Source organism: Bemisia tabaci, chromosome 7 (genome assembly GCF_918797505.1).
Source record: "Bemisia tabaci chromosome 7, PGI_BMITA_v3".
NCBI classification, from domain to species: domain Eukaryota; kingdom Metazoa; phylum Arthropoda; class Insecta; order Hemiptera; family Aleyrodidae; genus Bemisia; species Bemisia tabaci.
The window spans coordinates 46,392,051-46,413,469 of record NC_092799.1 but is presented as its reverse complement, the minus strand read 5'-3'; the positions used below and the strand labels follow the sequence as shown (position 1 = coordinate 46,413,469).

The 21,419-nt window shown below is 39.9% G+C and overlaps 1 protein-coding gene across 1 annotated transcript in view; it reads left to right on the top strand.

Annotated features, from left to right (window-relative positions):
* The window catches only part of LOC109035859 (uncharacterized), a 58,582-nt gene that overhangs the window by 26,776 nt on the left and 10,387 nt on the right, over positions 1-21,419 (top strand). The window contains exons 2-3 of the mRNA XM_072302416.1: positions 8,229-8,328; positions 15,824-16,018. Of these exons, the coding sequence (XP_072158517.1) occupies positions 8,235-8,328; positions 15,824-16,018 (289 nt within the window). The 5' untranslated portion in view covers positions 8,229-8,234. The remainder of the gene's footprint in view (positions 1-8,228; positions 8,329-15,823; positions 16,019-21,419) is intronic.

Here is a 21,419-nt window from a genome sequence, read left to right as displayed (position 1 = left end):
CATAAATGGCCTAAATGACGACCGGCCTGGACAACGGCGGCTGCAATTAGTCACCAGCTCCACGCTGCCAAGTTTTTCTACGCGATGGTAGGGACATATTTCGTCACGAGCAAAGAAAAACTGCATTTTTTCATGCTGGCAATTTCGAATCGATTAAATCGACTTATCAGATTTTTGGACGTAAATCATCTGAAAGTTGCACTGACTTCTGTGGGTCGTCGATTCAAAATTGGACAAAAATGTTCTAACCGATGAGGCAAATAATTACCTAAAATAAAACGATTGTCGTCAAAGTTTGGTCCAAACTTCGAAACCGTCAACGTGGGATGACGTAATCTCGGAGATTTTTCATCTTTTCAATTCCAAATTTTTTCTTTTTTTGCCCTTTTTTATTGGAATCTCTCTTTTTTCTATAAAACCGCCAAATCCTCTAAAGTTTATTCGAACTTTGCCAAATTCCCTCCGAAAGAAGTATTCGTTTTCAAGAAAAGCTGAAAATATTCCTATGAAACTTCCAGACTTTTCAAGGATTGATAACTACTAACTGTGTCCGAAGTAATCAATGCGAAAAATGGGGGGGGGGGGGGGTGGGAAATTGGCAACGTTTGAATTTTCATATATACGGCGTTCTCCTTTACCACGGCAGTATTCCCATCATCTCAATCCTAAGATCAGTCCAAAACTGATTACAGCATGCCTGAGCCGGAAGACATTAAGGAGTTGGTCAAGCGTTTGATGATATTAAAGAGGTCATTTTGTTGCGGTTACCGGGTTACACTCATCTGACACTCAACGTGTCGGGCGGTTTTTTTTTCTTTTTAATTTTCCTCTGATGAGCTTTTTGATGCAATTTCCAGTTTGGCACAAGAAGTGCAAACTCTTAGTGAGATCTTTTTCACCGTTTGAACGTAATATAACATGCGCCTCTCGCGAACATTTTAGATGGAAATAAATTGACAAAGCGGAAAGAGACTTCAACGCCAGGGAAGAAAAGTGGCGCAGAGTAGCTCTCAAATATAGCAGCCTGTTTCAAGCCCTAAGTTTTGAAGTGTCATTGAGTTTAGTAACTCTCATCATATGTAGGAGAATAATAAGGTGTTTAGACGGGAAACAAGGCTAAGATACGGCAACAAATAACCCGAGACCTATCGGCTCAAAACTGAGTCATTTTCAGACGGAAAATATGGTAAAAATAAAAAAAAAATATGGGAGAAACTACACGATTTTTCTTTGCAATTTTGTAATTTTGTTCATACTTATTAATTTTTGGTGTATTTTTCGACCGAAAATGACTCGGGTTTGAGTCAACGTCTCAAATTTTCATTGTTGTATTTTAGCCTTCGTTTCCCGTTTTTTCCGTTGTTTTTCTCCTTTTACCATTGTCTCGGGTTTCTTCGTAAAAATGTGTATCTATCTCTTCATAAACAGCGTCTACTACTGCCGTGCTAAGGAAGAACGCCGTATAAACATTCCAGACCTGCCAAATTTCCCTTAATCAAAAATGTATATTTGACGGCATATTTTTCCACGCAATTTTCAGATATTTTACATTCAACTGCGTAAAAAAAATTTCTGAAATTTTTGGAAAAAACATTCACAATTCTCCCAGTAAATTTGGCTTCTATTGTTGGAAACTCGGCACTCCCGATGGCTCATATTATGGTGGTCTTCCTTTAGCACGGCAGAGTACACTGGAAAAAGAAACACATTGGATCTAGAGTCCAGACTCTTGAAAACATTTACAAGAAAAACTACTCTTGATTTAAGCGGATTTTTGCTTGAATCGAAACGAAATCCGCTTAAATTAAGAGGCTTGGTTCTTGATTTGAGCTAGATTCTGATTGAATCAAGAGTACTTTTTCTTGTCGATATTTTTAAGAGTCTAGACTCTAGATCCAATGTGTTTTTTCCAGTGTAGGCAAGAGCTATAGTTAAATTAGTCAATTTTGGCAACGACGCAGTGATATTTATCTGATCCACGATTCAGTCGGTGACTTTAATTCGTGTCGCAGCGTGGACATTTTAGTTGGCTCAATGCTAACCGTTCACTTTTCGCCGATGTCAAACGAAGTCGGAACGGGAGTGATACACGAATTTTCTGAATTCGAAATGTCACGTAGTAGCCGTGGATAAAAGCATTCAAAAGCAAAGTAGCAACGGATTGTGCACATTTAAGGACATGCGGCCGGCCCGAGGGCCGTAATTGAGGAAAAATGAGACAATCTTAAAACTAAGAGAAGAAAAGAGGGACCTTGAAACAAACAGTGATGCGTCATCACAGTAGTAGGGATCAAATATACGTCAGTGCACTTTAACCTAAATTATCACTTAGTTGAAAATTTCACTATGGATCGTATTCGATAGTGGTTCGGTGTATCGTTTGGTTCAAACAATAGAACATAACCTCAAACCAAAATTTTAGGATGTAAGTCAGAAAAGCTAAACGAGGAATTCCGTATCAATTTCACTACTCATGGCTAATTAGTGCTGAATTGCATGCGAATCAGAAATCTATCACAAAATACCCGTTCCGTCAGATTACTCGATTGACCTTTGACACTATATTTATGTTTTGAACCAATGAGGAAAAAAACACTAAGAAGTGGCCCAAACTGTACGTAACAAGGTGGAGAAATGGTGCGGGTCCACACCATTTCGCGGGGAAAACAAAGCCAAGAAGTTCCAAAAATTAAAATTAGAGTCAAAATTAATTTTTGGAACTCTAATGCGCACCACGAAAATGGTGTGGACCCAGCACCTTTTCTCCACCTTGTTTCGAACCAATCGATTTAGAAATAATTATACTTATGAAAAAAGGAAAATTTTAGGGGTCAATAAGCAGATTTGTATGATGATGATATGAGAAAGTCTTATGAGGGTTTCCTTCTTCGGTTATGCACACCGGCCAAGTGAGAACAAGATGCAGATCATTGGCCTCTACTTTTCTGCTCCATCGTTGAAGTCTCCATCCGTGCCCGAGGTCTTCGTCACGTTCATTGCGCTCCGCTAACACAGGAGTGTGACTGGCTTTTAACATGAGCCTCAGATAGAATGGAGTTATATGGACGGCAGAGCTCACCGTTCAGTGTCGTTACACCATTCCGTTAGGAAGGCAAAGACATGGGTAATCTCACCGTATCTCCGTCCCTTAGACTGTCACGTTTATGACAGAATTATACATCTGAAGCCACCGTCCTGGGCCGTGAGTTACCTCAAGGGTATTAATTTTTGCATGATGATCCAGGTTTGTCCTCAAGTGCATCGCTCGGGGTGGGGGCTCGAACAAAGCAGAAATGACCCTCAAGATTTGAGATGTAGAATGAACAATGTGTCCTTTTTGAATGATCGCCGCTTTTTTGTTTTACATTGTTGGGCCACCCAGTGTTTTTAAAAATATACTATGAATTGCAGTCATGACTTTTCGTGCACGTAAACACTAAATAATATCAGCTCAGATGTGGGAGTTAGAAGTATCGCTTGTTTTAGGGAGGCAAAGTACTGCTTATACCTAAGGAGAGCAAAACAGCAATGTGATAATATCTTTCAATTTAGGGAGTCAAGGAAGTTCTCTCGGTTATACACAGTGGTGAATGTACTCTGTATGGCAATAATTTTGAGTTCATAAAACATGGATCGAATTGCATTTTGAGAGCTAAAATGGCGACTTTGGGTGAAAGGGTCGTTGCCCACTTTTGACGATTAACACTCGCTCAACCTCGCCATACATTGATCTATTTGGTCTAACACTTAGTCGGAGGAATATAGAAAAAGTCTAGAATGGAGTTATGACATTTTCCCTTTAAATGGTAGCATAGGTCTTTCCACCAGAAATAGGCCCTAAAGGTAATTAAGCTACTGTGAATCCGGAATCTCCTAGCTAGAGATTCAGAATGAAATTTCATCTTTCTTTGAATTATGAAATATGAATTATGAAATTATGAATTATCATTTCATTTTTTATAAAATTTCAAGGATTTTCCGGAGCTGCATTTGCACCTCTTAACATAAATCCGACGATTCGAGAAGAAACTTGCGTTTTTTAATTTTAAAATCTCGAATAGTGTATTCCCTTCGGAAAATATACACTTAAAATTGTACTGTTTCTGTGCGTTTCATGGCGTACCTACTAGGTTCATTGCAGGAGCTTTAACAAATTGCATAAAATTCCTCCTGATGAAGTTCCATGAAATTTTGCATCTCTGCCGTTGGCGCATGTGCAGAAAGCGGCGGTGCACTGCCAACGGGTTTCTTTGGCGAGCGTTTGATGCGGCGGCTGGGGCTCGGAAATTTCGAGTGCAATTAGCCGGTGATTTTTCACGCAAGGTGACTCGGAATGTCGTAACTGTCACTCGGAGACGGAGTGCATGCAAAGAGGTAGCCCGGCGCGGATCTACACGACATGTCGATTGTGGATGGAAGCCCGGTGAGTCCTGACGCGGTGATGAGTCCGTCCTTGGCGGTCGTCGTCCACGTCGCTGACACGCCGCCGACGCCGCCGTCCGCCGTCTCTTGGCGCTCCTGGCTCCTGCACTTCGCTCTTCGCTTCGCCACCGTGACATTGACCGAGGCTCCCAGCTCCGCTCTCCGCCACGGCCTGTCTTGTGCCACGCATCCACGTACTACCTGTAGGAAAAAGGGGGAACCAAAACTGTAGGAACGAGGGGGAACCAAAAATGTATGAACAAGGGGTAACCAAAACTCTAGGAACAAGGGGGAGAAAGGGATGGAAATAAGGACAAATAGCTGCACTGAAAAAAAGATTGGTAGACTTCACCATTCCTTCACGCTGTATTTCACACAGCGTCAATTTAGAGTCAATTCTGCCAGAAGAAAGGTAAACGTTACTATATACTGGTACAAGTAACCGGCAGAATCGACTTGAAGATTGGTAGAATTTATCATTCCTTCACGCTGTGTGAAATACAGCGTGAAGGAATGGTAAATTCTACCAATCTTTTTTTCAGAGTGGGAGAACAGAGGAGCGTGTATGTAGGCGAAGCGAACCAGAGACAAGTGAGGTAGTATAAGCAAGGAAACATATGCAATATATACAACCGAAATCGTGCATCACCCAAGTAGCATTTTTCACCAGAAAATCGCGATATTTCGGTATTAAGTTGCGGTTTTTTACGATTTTTGGGCGATAAAATCGTTAGAGGATCATCGAAATCTGAGCGATTGTCTTCGATCTTATCGCAATTTTATCGCTGTAAAATCGCGTTCGATAAAATCTAAAGAATCTCAATTCATCACCAGTTTTTGTTCGATAATATTGCTATGAATCGCCGTGGCGTGCTTACATGGTCTGCATGAGGTCCCTTTTCGTACTCTTGGAGACTTTAACGCTATACCTGAAAAAACAACTAATGAACGAGCGCTCATGTCCGTATCTCACATGCTTCTATCTCGTACCGCGTAGTGTCTTATACCCACACTTTTTACTTTTTAGATCAATACTCAATGCTGTTTTCAAAATTCCCGAGGGGTTTAACGTGTACCTGAGGACTTTAATGTTGCACAAGAAAAAAAACTAATGAACAGGCGCCCCGCTCTCATGTCCTTGATTTTTACCTCGTAACTCTTGTAACGTAATGTTTTATGCCTGAACATCTTGCTTTATTTTGGCTACATCCTCACTTCAGTGCATGCGTCCCCGAAATTCACGGAGGGTTATGCGTATATGCTACGTTGCCAAAATTACCGAAAATTCCAAATTCCTAGCCATTGACACCTCGCCACAGGTGTTCTCGATGCATGTGGTGTGCGGAGCAGTGGAGTGAGGAGTCGGGCGTACAATGAGTGCCAGTCTCCGGTGGAGCTTGGCATGGCCCGGTGCGGCGCACAGTGGATTGAGTCAATCAAAGAAGTCGAACATGAAATTTTCGACTAAAACTGCAAATTTTTATGTTTAATTCGTCACATTTTAAAATTCAAGGGGCGGTTTTGGAGGAAAATTTCACGAGGAAACCAATGGAACTACTTTCAGAGCCTCAAAGCTTTGTATGAGCGGAGTTATGAGCTTTTAAAAGCTCCAGATGTTGTCCGACCTTCCCTATTGACACGATCCATTGTGCGGCGGAGCGTTTCAGGCTCTTCCCAATCCGCGATTCCGCGCGTCTTCGACGACCAACAAATCGGTCTAGATTCCGATCATCGCGGCCAGTCGCACCACGCTCGTGCAGAAGCGTTGTCAAGTTATGCGTGAAAGTATGAATTAATCGGGGAAAATTGATTACTTCTGAAAAAAAGTTACGGGCTGAATAAATATACCGTCCGTTCCGGGCTCAGAGGCCGAAAGTTCCGGGTGCTGGAGCCGTACCTGCGATTGCTCCGGGTGCCACGCCCGGTACTTCCGGCCTCCAAGCCCGGAACGTGGACGGTATGTCTATATGACCCGTAATTACGGCCTCCAGGACCGGAGTTTTTTTTTCAGTGTGAGCAGCCAAGTCTTTTGGTTGATCCGACACAAAAAGAGTATCAAAGTAACACTAAGCATGGAAATTTTTGACTGTGTATGTGGAGACTTCCTCTCCATTAGGGGACGTAGGATCATGTTAGTTGTAACCTCGTCATAGGAATTATCCGTTACACATAATGAGACCCAAACAATTATAAAGACATCACCACGACGGCGAAACTCTAGAACCACGTATCTCGGTTTGCGACGTTACAGACTTCCTACCATACCTTATTTTTTTAAGTGGAGAACTACTCAACGTCAATTGTTGACTTGTTGTTAACAGTTATTAACTTCCGGGATTTTTCTTCTCTGTGCAGAGCAAAAATTTTAGGATAAACTTCGAGGAATGATGTTGATTTGTTCTCCTTTAAAACAATAAAATAGGAACGGAGTTTTTCAAATAATGCAAACGAGCTACGTGGCTCAGGATTTTTGCCGTTGAGAAGCTTTTTCACAGCTACCAATGAGAATAAATTGATAATTATGGCTTCTTCTTGTTAAAAAAAAAAAAAAAAATTAAGTTTTTAAAAATTCCTGTTAGTGAATATCAAAATAATTCCAAACTAGTTGAAAATCGAAAATGAACTCGGAAACGAAAGGAATAACGCTGGCAACGCTGTTCGCACCTTCCCCCTTCCTCTTCTGGTGCCGGAGCTGAGACCAGTTATGTCTGCCCCGATTCACTTCCTCAGTTCCTCACACATTCACTCATTGGTACACTTACCTTCACATACTTACACTATCACTCGCTGCACACTTTTCCTGCTTCAAGAGCAACTCCGAGAGTTCACGGTCAAAGCAGGACTTTCGATCCGGAATGGACTTAACGCGAGTCTTAACTTAAAAGTTACTTGATTGAAACCCTCCTCTTCATCGGAAAGCAGAATTAGGGAAACTATCTTGATTTTTGCAAATTCATCTCGAATTTGATACACATATTTTTCGTGAGATTGAGAGACCAGATACCCGGTTAACTAAGAAAATTCGGGTTCATACTTACCAACGACGGTAAAACTAAAAACCAAAGGGTCTTGATTGACACATTTCAATAATTCCGTCCCTCTTCCATGTCTTGAAAAAGATATTTACCCACTATTCGCATTGAATTTGTAAAAAAAATTCTCAGATATTAATCGAAGGAAAAGTATGCAAAGCCTCAGAAAGATGTTGGATTTTTTGCATCAAAAGTCGGGTTGGTTTGCAAATTGGGTGGTATTGTTTTCCTCGTTTCACCCTCAATACCTTTGCTTTGCTACTTCGATTCCTATGCTGCCACGAATGAGAACACATTTTGCTTACCTCGTTAAGTGAAGGCGCATCTATACAGGCAATTTGATACATGCATATTCAAATTGTAAGAACTGTAGATCTCCAAATATCTAGATATAGCATTATCAAAACCTCAAATCATCGGGAAGGTAACACATTGGTAAGAACGCGTAAACATATCTTTAACCAGGAAAGATCGACTTGGGACTTTCAGGCATCATTTTTGGGTGAAATTCTCTGTAAATTTTTAATTTTTTGGGGTACTACTTACAATGAAGACAGAGAATCATGTATACGCATTCTTTTAACACGTATAATTTAGGTGCGAGCCCTTATTCGCTGATTATTATTCATTGGTGATGGTGTTCTGATTATCCAAATTTCCCGCGTATCTGGATTATTGCGGTCCAAATTGACTTGGATAGTTCGAAATCTAAAGTGGGTGTGAATTGATCACATGAATCATGATAGTAATGGTGCTCCTAAATTTGTGTTGCAGATCAGGATGCTGCGGGAGCTCTTCCTCGTGGTTCTTGGTGCGATCGTGGTCGCAGCCCAAAGGAGACTGGCTCTTCCAGACCCCCGAAGCTGTGCTAGCAGTAAGTATCTTTTGCTTTTGCTTTAACTTCAATTATCAAATTTCAAAACCTATTATAGCAGGATTCTATTTCTTATAACCTACTTCGTGTTCTATTAAAAACAAGCAGTGAGCTCCAACACAATGTGTTGATAAGGCGCGTCATTAACTCGCACATATCAACCCCTTTAGGTTTCATTTACAGAGATTTCAAAAAAGGCAAGCAGCACAACAAGAGAATTCACGATCCAACACTGCAAGGTCAACGACGCACCTTGACGAGACCGTGTATTGTGAATCTAGAAAGCTATTCGAACAAATTTAAGTTTTTTGATCTGCCTCAAGCAAAATCTTATCAGATTCTTGAAGAAAAGTGCTACGGAAAATTTAAGCGAAGAAAGGAAAAATTCTGTCGAACTCTTAAAAGTTAAAGTCGATTTAAAGGTATTTTGGGGCTAAAATACCCAAATCACCGGTATTATAAATCCCGTTATATTATTGAAAAGAAATTGACTCGATATAAATGCAATTGTATTAAATATGTCTTGATTTTGTTATTTTAAACGTCTTTTCATGCAAAGAAGCTCAACCATGTCCATGCTTTATTCATTCATGAATTGAAAGTAAGCAATCCACATCCCGAAAATCTACCGATTTGCCGTAAAAAATCGCAGAAACTTGATATACCAGGTCGATGTACCCACTCTTTGAATTTACCAATCAATTTAGTGAGTGCACGTATGTGAAAGTCAAAATGCTATAGTCATTTTGGGTGCATTCATTTTTCATGAAACAATTGTAAGTAATTTCAATCACGAAAAAACCATAAATTTTCCGTATAAAATCGAAAAAATAAAAATATGTCGACTCCTTGACGTGAAAATTAAATTCTACGTATGAAAATACTTATGTATCGATATGCTGAACAGAATGCCCGCCTCTCCTCGTAATTTACAAACCGTTCCTATACTCATCTCAAAATTTTTCGCAGAGCTTTGTGTTATTATCAGCTTCCATTTAAACCTCGGTTTGATGGCCGAATCGGCTGCCCAAAAAGCAAGCCATTTTTGAAGGGCTCTATGAGAAATTCGTGATATTATCAGCTCTCAGGAAATCACCCCATGGGTAAAATTGCTGGTATAAATTTTCGAGTGCTTAAAATAATCGTATTCAAGAAACTAAGGCATTAAACTATGGAGTCAATTTCGTTTTAATAATATAACGGGATTTACTTGGCTTCAGGTCAAAATTCATACAAGGAAGCCCCTTGCAAGAGGCTAATTTTTTGTAATTTCCCTCAATTTTTTCTCCTTTTTATAATTGAATTGCTTGTCACATTCTGAGGTCAATCATATGAAATTGTAATTTATACATTTCTTTTTTTCCCCCTTCATTTTATTTTTTGTTTGGAGAAGTTTTGTTGATTTCTTCGGATTTCGAATACTGTAACTTCTCTTCTATTTTGCCGATTTTTATGAATGAGACCTCTTTTAATTCGTGTTATAACGGAGAGTAAGGAAAAAATTGCTAAAACCTCGCGAAACAATTTTTTTTGAAAATTGGACGAATCCTAGCGTGACGGTGAAATGGTTAATGAAGCGTAAGTAATTGGGTGAGGGGCTGAGGATCCCGGCCTCGCTTGGCGACCGTCATTAGCTATTGTTCGTCGAGACGCCAACGCAGTGATCAGGAGCGTGGGGAAGAGAGGGGTAAGTGGATTCCTGTATGAGCCACGTTTAACTAATGGTCTAATGAGCCTCGAGGCTCATCACAGATTGCACTTACACAGATTGCACTGTATATTTTCACATAAGAGGTTAATAAAAGTTTTCGGTCAGTCTTTGACATCTATTGATAATTGTTTTGGTATTTATTTATAATTACTACGTAATTATATATGTTTCTTATTAAAAACTAAGAAAAATAAATAATTACATATATAATACGACATATATAATTACGTAGTAATTATAAATAAATACCAAAACAATTATCAATAGATGTCAAAGACTGACTGAAAACTTTTATTAACCTCTTATGTGAAAATATAAATTTTATCAGCTGACACTGACAATGTTGTCAGATGAACAGCACTATCAGAGCACGGGTACCAACTTTTGAAAAGTATAATCGAGGTTACAGATCTGTCAAAGCAACGTTTTGAACAAAACGGAGGAGTTAAATTCTCATTCCGAGAGTGCCGACCTGCTCAACCATCCTCGAATCAGATCGCTTGATTCTGCTTATATATGCATATTTTAAATCAGCGCGTCGCATTCTTAGGCTTTTCTAAAAAAAACCAAGTAACGTAGACTCTTGGTATTCACTGCACATAAACTAGAGACCCCCAGAATGAGAAACAACTTTAAATCATAATTATTGACGGATAAATAAACTTTTTACACGCTTTGGAAAATCTGAGAAGTTCGCGGTAGTCACTTTTCGGTAAGGAACTAAGGGACTCGGTTATTGTATCGAGCAAGGTTCGAAACGATCGCAAAGGCGGTATACTACGTATACGCGCCAAAAAATAACATTCTTCATTAAAATTTTTGAGATATTTTGAATACCCTAGTAGCAGAACCGTAGAAGGAAAAGATAAAGATTATTTACGAAATTTAATTTTTTTTACATAACGCATGCATACGAAAGTGGTAAAAGTGAACATTTTTATGCAACCATTATATAAAAAAAGTCATAATTTTCGTGAGCTTTTCGTAAACGTACTAAAAAATCTTCTAATTCGCGAAAAGCTCACGAAAATGATGACCTTTTTTTCTTGTAATTGTTACATAAAAATGTTCACTTTTAACACTTTCGTATGCATGCGTCATATAAAAAAATAAAAAAAATTGTGTATAAAATAAAATTACCTTATCTAGCTTTTATCATTTTTCATATATTATGGCCAGGTCTGAACTTTGATTTTTTTTATATAAGCGTTACACGTTTTTTATGAAAAACTACCATTTAGATAACAGATATATTTTTTTATACTTTTTTCAGAGAAACAAAAACTTGTTCTACTACTGGGGTAGCGCTCTTATATGCGCCAGGGATTTGCGATATAAGTACTTTACATCCCGTAAAATTACGCGAGAAACACAATGGTACCACAAGTTTTCTCTTAAAGGAACTTAAAAGCTCAAAAAAGCTGTTACTGTTGAGGGCGTAACGGAGGGAATCCCTCACGCTACGTTGAGAGTGCACCGCTGTATCTGCATAATACTTCGGCACTCCGTGCACAGATTGGGAGCAAATACATTAGCAGAGCTGGCATTTTATTTGAGGAATCCGTGGCTGGAACCACGGCAGCTCTGCTAAAGTATTTTTATCCTTATCTGTACACAGAGAGTTTGACAGAACATAGAGCAGCGGTGGGCTCTCAACTTTCAGTTTCATACAGTTCTCAAGTTAGAGAGCTTCTTTTTGAAGTTTGGGAGGCTGCTTCAGAGAAATGCACAAGCACCATCGTATTTCTCGCGAAAATTTGCACAAAAAAAGTATGTGAGGTAGTGTGTGGGCGAAGTGCTAGGTAAATATTAAATTCAGAATATTCGACTCACATGTAATTTATTTTTTAAGTCGAAGCTTTTTGACGCATTACGTATCATCGTCAGGACAGATGGGAAATACAATATTGTCAAAGATCATTTTGTTAAAGTACATCAAATAACAAATTTTTGGCTTGAGACGCTGGCATGGTGATAAAAGCGATTACTGTTATCTTTTCTCGAGCTCTTCAATTCTAAGAAACTTTAATTTTCGTTCCAAGTTGAGACCAAAAAAAGGCCCTTAATGAGACATATCCTTCCGAGGTGAAACTAAATAGACCTGCACGATTTTCGCCGTAATAAAGTCTACGTGATGTATAAAATTTTAAAGCTAAGAAAAAGGACAGCATTAAGAATAATTAGCCTAATAAAAAATGTTTTTTATTCTTCTTTGGGATTGCAAGTAAGCTCAAAACCTGGAGTCACCCTCTCTGATTGAGCTTTCCTCTAAATTTGACCCACATTTTCTTTCTTGCGCCTTCAAAACGCGAATGATACAAGAACACATCCAAACATCACCAATAGTAAACTTTCACAATTTTACGGTGCCTTGCTTGAACTATACATAGGAAAGCTTAAGGAAAGTCTTTATAGTATATTATTTTGTGAGTGAGGTTCTTGCTGTTACGTTTGAGTGAACCGAGAAAAATTCACTTTTACTACATATTTTCATACTCTAAATTCAAGCTCGTATTTTCTGGTGGCACGAAAATTAAATAACTGATTTTAGTTTTAAAAATTAGCGTATATTTAAAAGCAGTATATCATCAGCAGAGGCTTTAACTCAGCAACAAAGCGCAAAAGGCACTTGAAATTGAATTTCATACAACTAATGCATGGATAGCTATTTCATGGGAAAAGAGCAAACTCATAAATTAGTTTCGGTTCATCTTAAAGAATAATTATAAATGAACCAGCCGGGAAGGTAATACAAACTGCATAGGGATCCCAACCGTGAAAAACTAAATGCTGTGATACCTACTAATCTCAGCAAATGTCAGGGATATTACGACAGCTGACGTTATGCAAACTCGATCATCATCAAAATAGAATGGTGTTTTACCCATCCTACGCACATACGGTTCAATCTCGTCCAGTGGCGTGGCATGTTTTGCAATATATCGATTGATCTGCCATTTAAACCTATGAAAAAGGGTCAATATACAAAGTGCTCGCAACGGACATTCAGATGATCGATTTTTTACCATAGCTTCAAATGGGGAAATATCGATAATCGATCAAATTCGCCACGCCAGTGATCTCGTCCTGCATGCCTGAGGCCCCTTTATCGAGATATCTCAGATACGTTAAATTCATCTCTGATCGGCTACTGTTTCTTCGGTTCGGATTTGCTTATAAAAGGGCACAAAAAGTCATTAAGATGCATTTCCAACGGTTGCAGATATTTTCAGTGGCGGGTCCTGACATCTGGCAAAAATGGCTTTTCTCCCTTTGAACCTGAGTTGAATTATCGATTCTTGTCGGAGCAACTGGCCCGTCCGGGAATTGATGGAATGGAGATGTTGCATGTGTGAGGAATTTGCGATTTGACTGTTGATTCTTACGTAAAAGTTCGCGAGAAACACGATGATTTTCTCTGAAATCAACTCCCAAGCTCAAAAAAAGCTCTCAAGTCGAGGCCGAAATTGAGGAGATATCTCACGCTATCCTGAGAGTCCACGTCTACATCAAGACAAACCCTCCATGCAAAGATAGGGAGCAAATAATACATTGCTAGGGCTGCCACTTTATTTGGAGACTCCAAAACTGAAAACACGGCATCACTGCTAATGTATTTGCTCCCTATCTTTGCATGGAGAGTTTGTCTTGATGTAGATGTGGACTTTCAGGATAGTGTGGGATATTCCCTCCATTTTGGCCTCAACTTGAGAGCTTTTTTTGAGCTTGGGAGTTGATTTCAGAGAAAACCGGTGGCACCATCGTGTTTCTTGCGAACTTTAACGTAATAATCAATAGTCAAATCGCAAATTCCTCACACATGCAACATCTCCATTCTATGGGTTTAAATAGAGAAAAGAAATGATGCCAATTTGCTGAATCCGCCAATGGATACTTTAGAACGGAATTGAATAGATAAGTAAGGCTGCAACATGAGGAGAACGAATGAAATGAAGAAAGCGCTGGGATGGAGAAATTCGGAAATAGGATATACTGCAGACCTGGAGAGACGTTTATTCTCAGTGACGCCTCATGGCTCCAAGAATATAACCATCATGCCCTAAATATTATTTCAAAGAGCTTTGCGTAAGTTTTTGCACCGGCAGATTTCCATGAAAAAGCTCGCAATACGCGACAGAGAGGACTTCCTGTTTCCCTGCCCGGAACAATAGCGGGTCGTAAAACTTAATCTTGTGGTAAACCACTGCAGTATCGCGAGCCAGCCTTATTCCGGGTGCCCTGTAGGAGTTTCTCCGTTTCTACATTACTGTGTGGTCCTCGAGTTCCAAGTACTTGAAGATAATAGCGAAGTTTCGCTCTTGTTTGCGGTGGCATCTCTATTCTCTACCCGACTCACTGATATGCCACGGGAACGTAAATGCCTCTCAGGGTGAGCTCCATTTCGAATGTAAACGAATGAGGTTCGGGGCTCATCCGAGGATGGGCTTGCGTGGTTTTGTCTTGAGGGTTACGAAACAACAGACTCCGCGCCCTGCGATAATGACGTGGCGTCCTTGACTCAATGCCAAGTGGGGGCGGGGAAGCACTTTAAATTCAGTACATCTCCTCCCGGTAAGTTTGCACTTTCTCCGAAATACTTCGGCGATCGCGAGTAAGTTTGCCAAACCGAGCTCGTAAGAGACCAAATAAGAAATGCACCCGTCACGAGTTCGGGCTCGCCGCGGTTACATGCGCCGTGCGCCCTGCCGAATGCCCTCGCGGTTGATCCGGGTGAAACTGAATTCACGTGCATCTTGCCGCTCGGCGAAAGCATTATTTTGCATACGAAAAAGGGAGCGCTCGTGCGATGCGACTCAATACCCAGGGCTGTGTTCGAAGTTGTTTCCTGGAGAGCTCGTTTTCTCAGGGAGGCTTGGCCTTGTAGGTACGTTACACAATGTGATTAAGGGAGGTTTCGGACCGCCTGTGACAAAATACACGGGAAAAAAAACATATTGGATCTAGAGTCCAGACTCTTGAAAACATTGACAAGAAAAAATACTCTTGATTCAATCAGATTTAAGCTTAAATCAAAAGAAAATCCGATCAAATTAAGTGGCTTGGTTCTTGATGTAAGCTTAAATCTGATTGAATCAAGAGTATTTTTTCTTGTCGATGTTTTTAAGAGTCTGGACTCTAGATCCAATGTGTTTTTTTTCCAGTGTATCGGAAAGATGACACGCCGAAAAAAAGTGAAGTTGATTTAATGTTCTGGATGTAAAAGAGTGTGCGAGAACTTTTAAAATGCGGATTATCTGCCAGCATTTAGTTTTACAGCTTGGCATTGCTAAAATAACTACTGTAGCGCGTAATTACGCATTTTTTAAGTTCTCGCACACTTTTTTTTTACATCCAGAATGTTGAATCAACCTCACTTTTGTAATTTTGCAATTTTTACGGAGCTTACGAAGAACATACTACCCTTCCGTACGTTGTGGTAACAAAATGACAACTTAATTTGGGTAAAGGCTGCAAAAGGCTGTTGTAGTAACATCAGCAGTAGTGCTTTATTTTTCCTTTGAAAAATTATTCAACATAGTTTCTTGAAAAATGTTTTCATTTTCCTTCTCTGTTAGTAGAATGTTCTGAGAGATTTTAAAACATCGCAATGGTAATGTGCACATCATTATCGCGATGTTTTAAAATCTGTTTTAAAAGTGCCACTTTTGCCATCGATATATCATATAACTATCCTTTTCTAAAGAGATAGGCTTGTCCACAGTTGCAGGGTTGATATGCTTCATCCTCTGGTGCTTTGATTGTAACATTCATTTTTTATTTCAGGATTACAGCACTCGACGTACAGAGATGCTCGAGGTGTCACTCACTCGTATTTCTTCAGTTGGGAATACCCGCCGACAAGGAATTTGGAAGTTGACTGGCTCGACGCTAGGAACATCTGCAGAAGACACTGCATGGACGCAGTCAGTTTAGAAACTCCACAAGAGAACGAATTCATCAAGCAACGTTTAGTCAGAGGTGAGTCTTAATCCACATCTTGGCAGATAAGTCAAAATTATGCAAACGATCTTGCCTGAATGCTTCATACCACAATTCGACAGGGTTTTCAGCGAAAAAGAACCAAGCTGCATACTGCAACAAGGTGACATCGATAACCGGAGGTTCCAAATTTCATCTCTCTATTAGAAACAATATTAATCATGAATTTGGCTGAACTCTGTTCGATTTCTCTTAAAGAAAATCTTTGTATACTTCAATAATGCAAAATTTTGTAACATCTTTTAATGTGCAATATGTTGTAAGGTAACAACCTAGCACTTAACAGGTTCGAAAATAAAAAATAATCGGAGGGATTGCATATCGATATGCGACCAACAGTATTTAATACAAACAGGAACTTTGTAGTAACATAGTAGAGCCTTTTAATCTACGTTGTCTCGTCGGATATGCGCGGAAAAATTTCCTTCAGAAATACGAGTATGCAACTCCCTCTTCCGTCATGCTCAATTGTTGCCACAGAATCGAGTTTTGCCTCACGTGTAAACAGCCTAACGCACAATTCAGTGAGATTTCTTCAGAGACTTTAACGCTGACACAAGAAAAACAACTAAAATGAACGGGCGCCCTTGTGAATGTGGAAAAACACCGTGTTAAGGGTAGTGATTGGCTATAGGTTGAACAAACTAGTCTTATCGATACGAAGAAAGTTTTTTTTAAAAAAAAAACCCATGTGCAATAATGTAGGACTCGATAGGGACTCATGCAAAATTGAAAGGTAGCAGTGAGCGCGACTCTGGTGATGAGAAGCTTGAGCAAGGGAAAGAATTCCAGCAAAAACCACTCTCAGCTCCACTAAACTATGAGCCCCTTTAGGGGTTAAAGAATGGGTTGATAAAGGGGTGACGGAACGCAGAACGTAAAGTCCAAACAGCAGGCCGATTATTGAAATTGATAAACTAAGCTATAGACAAAGAAGACAAAAAGTATATGAAGGGATCCTATCGGTCGAAGTGGGTGGTTGCGATGGACAAAGGAGGTAGGTAATAGACTAACTAAAGGTAAGCCACGAGAGACCGTATATTTAATCAATCTAATTCTCTCATAGTCTATATAGGAGCCACCCATTTCAACCAATAGGATCGCTCCAGACTCATTATGTCTTCTTTGTCCATCGCTTTGTCTATCAATTTCAACAATCAGCCCGCTGCATGATCTGATTAATTTTTGGGATCGATAACACTAATCAACATACGATCTCAACTGAATCCAAGAGGGTCCCCGCGCACAAAGGAGCCATCCAATCATCCTCGAGAGATTTGTATAAGCCGGAGCATAGTGCAGCTGCTCGGCTTTGTTGATGTACGGTGGAATTCTTATGCAAACGGACGGGACGGCGCGACGCTATGAGGTGGCTGGATAATTAAGTGAAGGAGTGACACAAGCTTTCGACTTTCCAACCGATAGGTCATCGCGAGCACCGTTGCGGAATGGTATCGTTAGCCGCGGTCGCATCGCCACGCCGTCGCACAGTGGATCCATTCTTCGAGAGCAGAGATGGAAAATTTCATCAAATTTATTTTTATTTATTTTTTATTTTTTTATTTATCTATTTTTATTTATCTATTTTTATTTATCTATTTTTATTTATCTATTTTTATTTATCTATTTTTATTTATCTATTTTTTTTTAAATTTATTTTTTCGAGATCTGATTGAATCGAGAGTATTTTTTCTTGTCGATGTTTTTAAGTCTGGGCGCTACATAGATCCAATGTGTTTTTTTTCCAGTGTGGCCTCCTGTATGCATCCCAAAAAGTTTCATCAAATTTCATCAAATTTATTCGCGTGAAATTTCACAAAATTTTATGAAACTTTTTGGGATGCATTCAGGAGGCCACACTGGAAAAAAAAAACACATTGGATCTATATAGCGCCCAGACTTAAAAACATCGACAAGAAAAAATACTCTTGATTCGATCAGATTTAAGCTTAAATCAAGAACCAAGCCTCTTAATTTGAGCGGATATCCTTTTGATTTATAAGCTTAAATCTGATTGAATCAAGAGTCCTTTTTCTTGTCAATGTTTTCAAGAGTCTGGACTCTAGATCCAATGTGTTTTTTTTCCAGTGCAAGAAACGCCTGGAAATACTTATTCTCGATTTTTACATTTTTCACCCCAAGCCTAAAGCATTCACGCGTTGCAAATATTTGCATTTGCTTTAGAAGTTATGTTAGGGTTTCCCTTCTCTCAAAACTCCCCTTTGTGCCCCCCTTCGTGTACAGCACCTCAGCAGGATAGTATAACACTGCCGCATTAACAGATAGACCATCTGGCACGCTTTCCAAACTTCCAAGGGTTTGATTAATAATTCCGATAAAAATTAACCAATTTCAAATTTTATGAAATTAATTTGAGCAATTAGAATCACTTTCCATATCTGTTTGAGAGAGGTCGAACGTGTGTGTTTTCTTTAACTAAAATTGCGAATTTCCATGTTTAATTCGTTTAATTTTAAATTTCAAGGGGTGCTCCTCAAAGAAAATTTTATACAAGAAAATCAATGAAAGCACATTTGAATTTTTGCATTAACGGAGTTATAAGCTTTTAAAGTTTCTAAATTTTGTCTGAATTCTCCCTTTGTGCGCCGACGACGCTGACGCGTTGTGCCCGGGAGCCGGCTCGCAACTCATATTTATTCATCAGCTGATTGGTCCGCAACGTGCGCCGCGACGCTCTCCTCGTCCGCTAAGCCCTGGCCGCATTGTGCAAGAAGAGATGGAGGAAAGGAAACAGAGAGAGATAGATCAAATATGCAGGGAGGAGAAAGCCAAGAAAAAGAGAGAAAGACTCTGAGAAAAATGTCTGCACCAGGACACAGTTCCCGAAGTCTCTATTGGATCTCCTTTTAATATTTTCTTCATCGGATTTATTTTTTAGACAACTGGAACGGATTTTTTGCATGGGTAAGGGATTTGTGATTTAATTAATTTGTCTGATGTAAAGTCGCGAGAAACACGGTGGCGCCACTGGGTTTTTCTGAAATCAACTCATAACCTCAAAAAAAGCTCTCAAAGTTAAGGCTGTCGTGGAATTTCAACGTAGCGTGGGATATCCCCTCCATTTCAGCCTCAACTTTGAGAGCGTTTTGACCTTGGGAGTTAATTTCAGAGAAAATCAGCGGGCCCGTCGTGTTTCGCGCGAACTTGTACAAAAGGATCAATAGTCAAATCGCAAATTCCTCACACATGCAACATCTCCATTCAGTGAGATTTCCTCAGAGACTTTAACGCTGACACAAGAAAAACAACTAAAATGAACGGGCGCCCTTGTGGCTGTGGAAAAACACCGTGTTAAGGGCAGTAATTGGATTTCGGTTAAACAAACCAGTCATACCGATATTAAGATGTTATTTTTTGAACATAAAAAAAAACCTGTGTGCAATAGGAGTTGATTTCAGAGAAAACCAGTGGCACCATCTTGTTCCTCGCAAAATTTTACACACAAGGGAAAGCTAAAATCGCAAGTTCCTGACACGTGCAAGAACCCCATTCTCAAAAGAATTCAAGAAATTTATGAGAACATTATTCTTGTAAAGACCCCGGGAAATTGTGCTCCGTATGTGTAGGTGAAATTGCACTTTTTTTGAATAGCCCTGTGAGAGGACTCTGATCATTTCAAAAATATTTCTAGCTGCCTTAAAAAGAACTCCAGAATAAAATATTTTCAAAAAGAGTTTCGTGCGTTTCAGGGAGGAGTCCGGTTTTTGCAAAAGAAAACTTGTTGTTAATAGTCAGGGGGAATTGCGGGTTTTTCAATTTAAAAAAAAATTCTAGTTGTTTCAGCAAGAATTTCAGTCGTTTTAAAAAAAAATTCGGTTATTTCGAAAGGAATCTCGGCCGTTTAAAAAATATTTTCAAACAACAGCAAGCTTCGTGATGAAAATACAACGCGATTGCTTTTCCAAAACCAGCCGGGAAAAGTGTTCCTAGGCAGTTTTTTCCGCAATTTAAGAACTCGGCGTTTTTCTATTGCACAGTACAGTTGGCGAACAAGGCGTATAAGTGCAGTTTTTTTTAAAAACGTGAGATATTAATGATTTCAAGTATAAAACTAGTCTTATTGCATATTCTACGAAAAATGCGCTCCCAAATTCCAATATTTAAGCATCAGAAAGTCAGTCTGTACTTGCTTTTCGCCACAAGGAGCCATGTAATTTCGAAACTTCAAACACGTATTTCTCGAAATAGCAAAAACTGCACTTATGCGCATTGTCCTCCGAGCCCTCAGTTGACACTGCAGAGTTTTGCACGTTGAATTGAGTGGATTCTTCAATAAACATATATATTTTTAAAAGGGACAGATTACATCATGATACGTCATCAAGCCCCGCCCCAAGAACGGCACCAGCTATTAACGCATACCTACGCTTGCGCATGAATCTATAACTTGGGTCTGAGGTATTATGACCCCAGATCATAGACCGCGGCGTCCCGGGCGGCGCAGTCGGTGCACAGGTCAGGCGCATGTGCAATGCACGTTCATCCGACAGCTCGGAGCCGGATTCATGCGCGGCATCTATTTGTTTCACTCAAGCGACTCTCCGCGTTGCAGCATACGAAGCACTCGGATTTCAACGATGATTCTGAAAGTCTGTCCGAGTTGGGAAGGAGGGCTCCCGAGTGACGGATGTTTGAGACGTTATAAGTGCTAGATCACAGAAATGTGATGTATATCGCAGGCAAATAGTTAAACTAGGCATTTTGTCAAATGCCTACACAGGTTGTCAAATTTCGCTAGTTCACGAAGTTTTGAATGTTTTTAACGAAACTGTCGATGTTGTGAATGTAGGAATTCTGGTTCATTGAAAAAAGAAAAGTTACAGAATATATAGAGGTACCGTCCGCGTTTCAAGCTCAGAAGCCGAAAGTTCTGGGTGTTGGAGCCGTAGCGTCAACTGTTCCGGGTGCTGAGCCCGGAACTTTCGGCCTCAGAGCCCTGAACGCGGACGGTATGTCTACTGCCTATATATCCCTTAAGTACGACTTTCATGGCCGGAGTATTTTTCTTCTTCTTTTTTCTCAGTGGTATCACAAGCACTTTAAGATCTGAAGACATTCACGGTTCCTTCTGGGAGAAGGCGCAGAGGGCACGAAATGAGAGGTTAGAGGGATGGGATTGAAGCAGAAATGTTAAGGTGCTCAATGCCCGAAAGGTTGTGGTTTCACAGAGGGCACGGGAGGTTAGGTGTCGTAGAGCGCTAGGGAGTGCTTTTAAGCAACTTATAACATATTTTACAGAACCTCATGGTCCATTATAATCCCCACGTTTATGACGTCAAGAACCATCGACGCGGGGAGACAGAGCAGGGGTATCCGAGCGAACGAGGATTTAATATCCACACGCCATGACCTTTCCGTC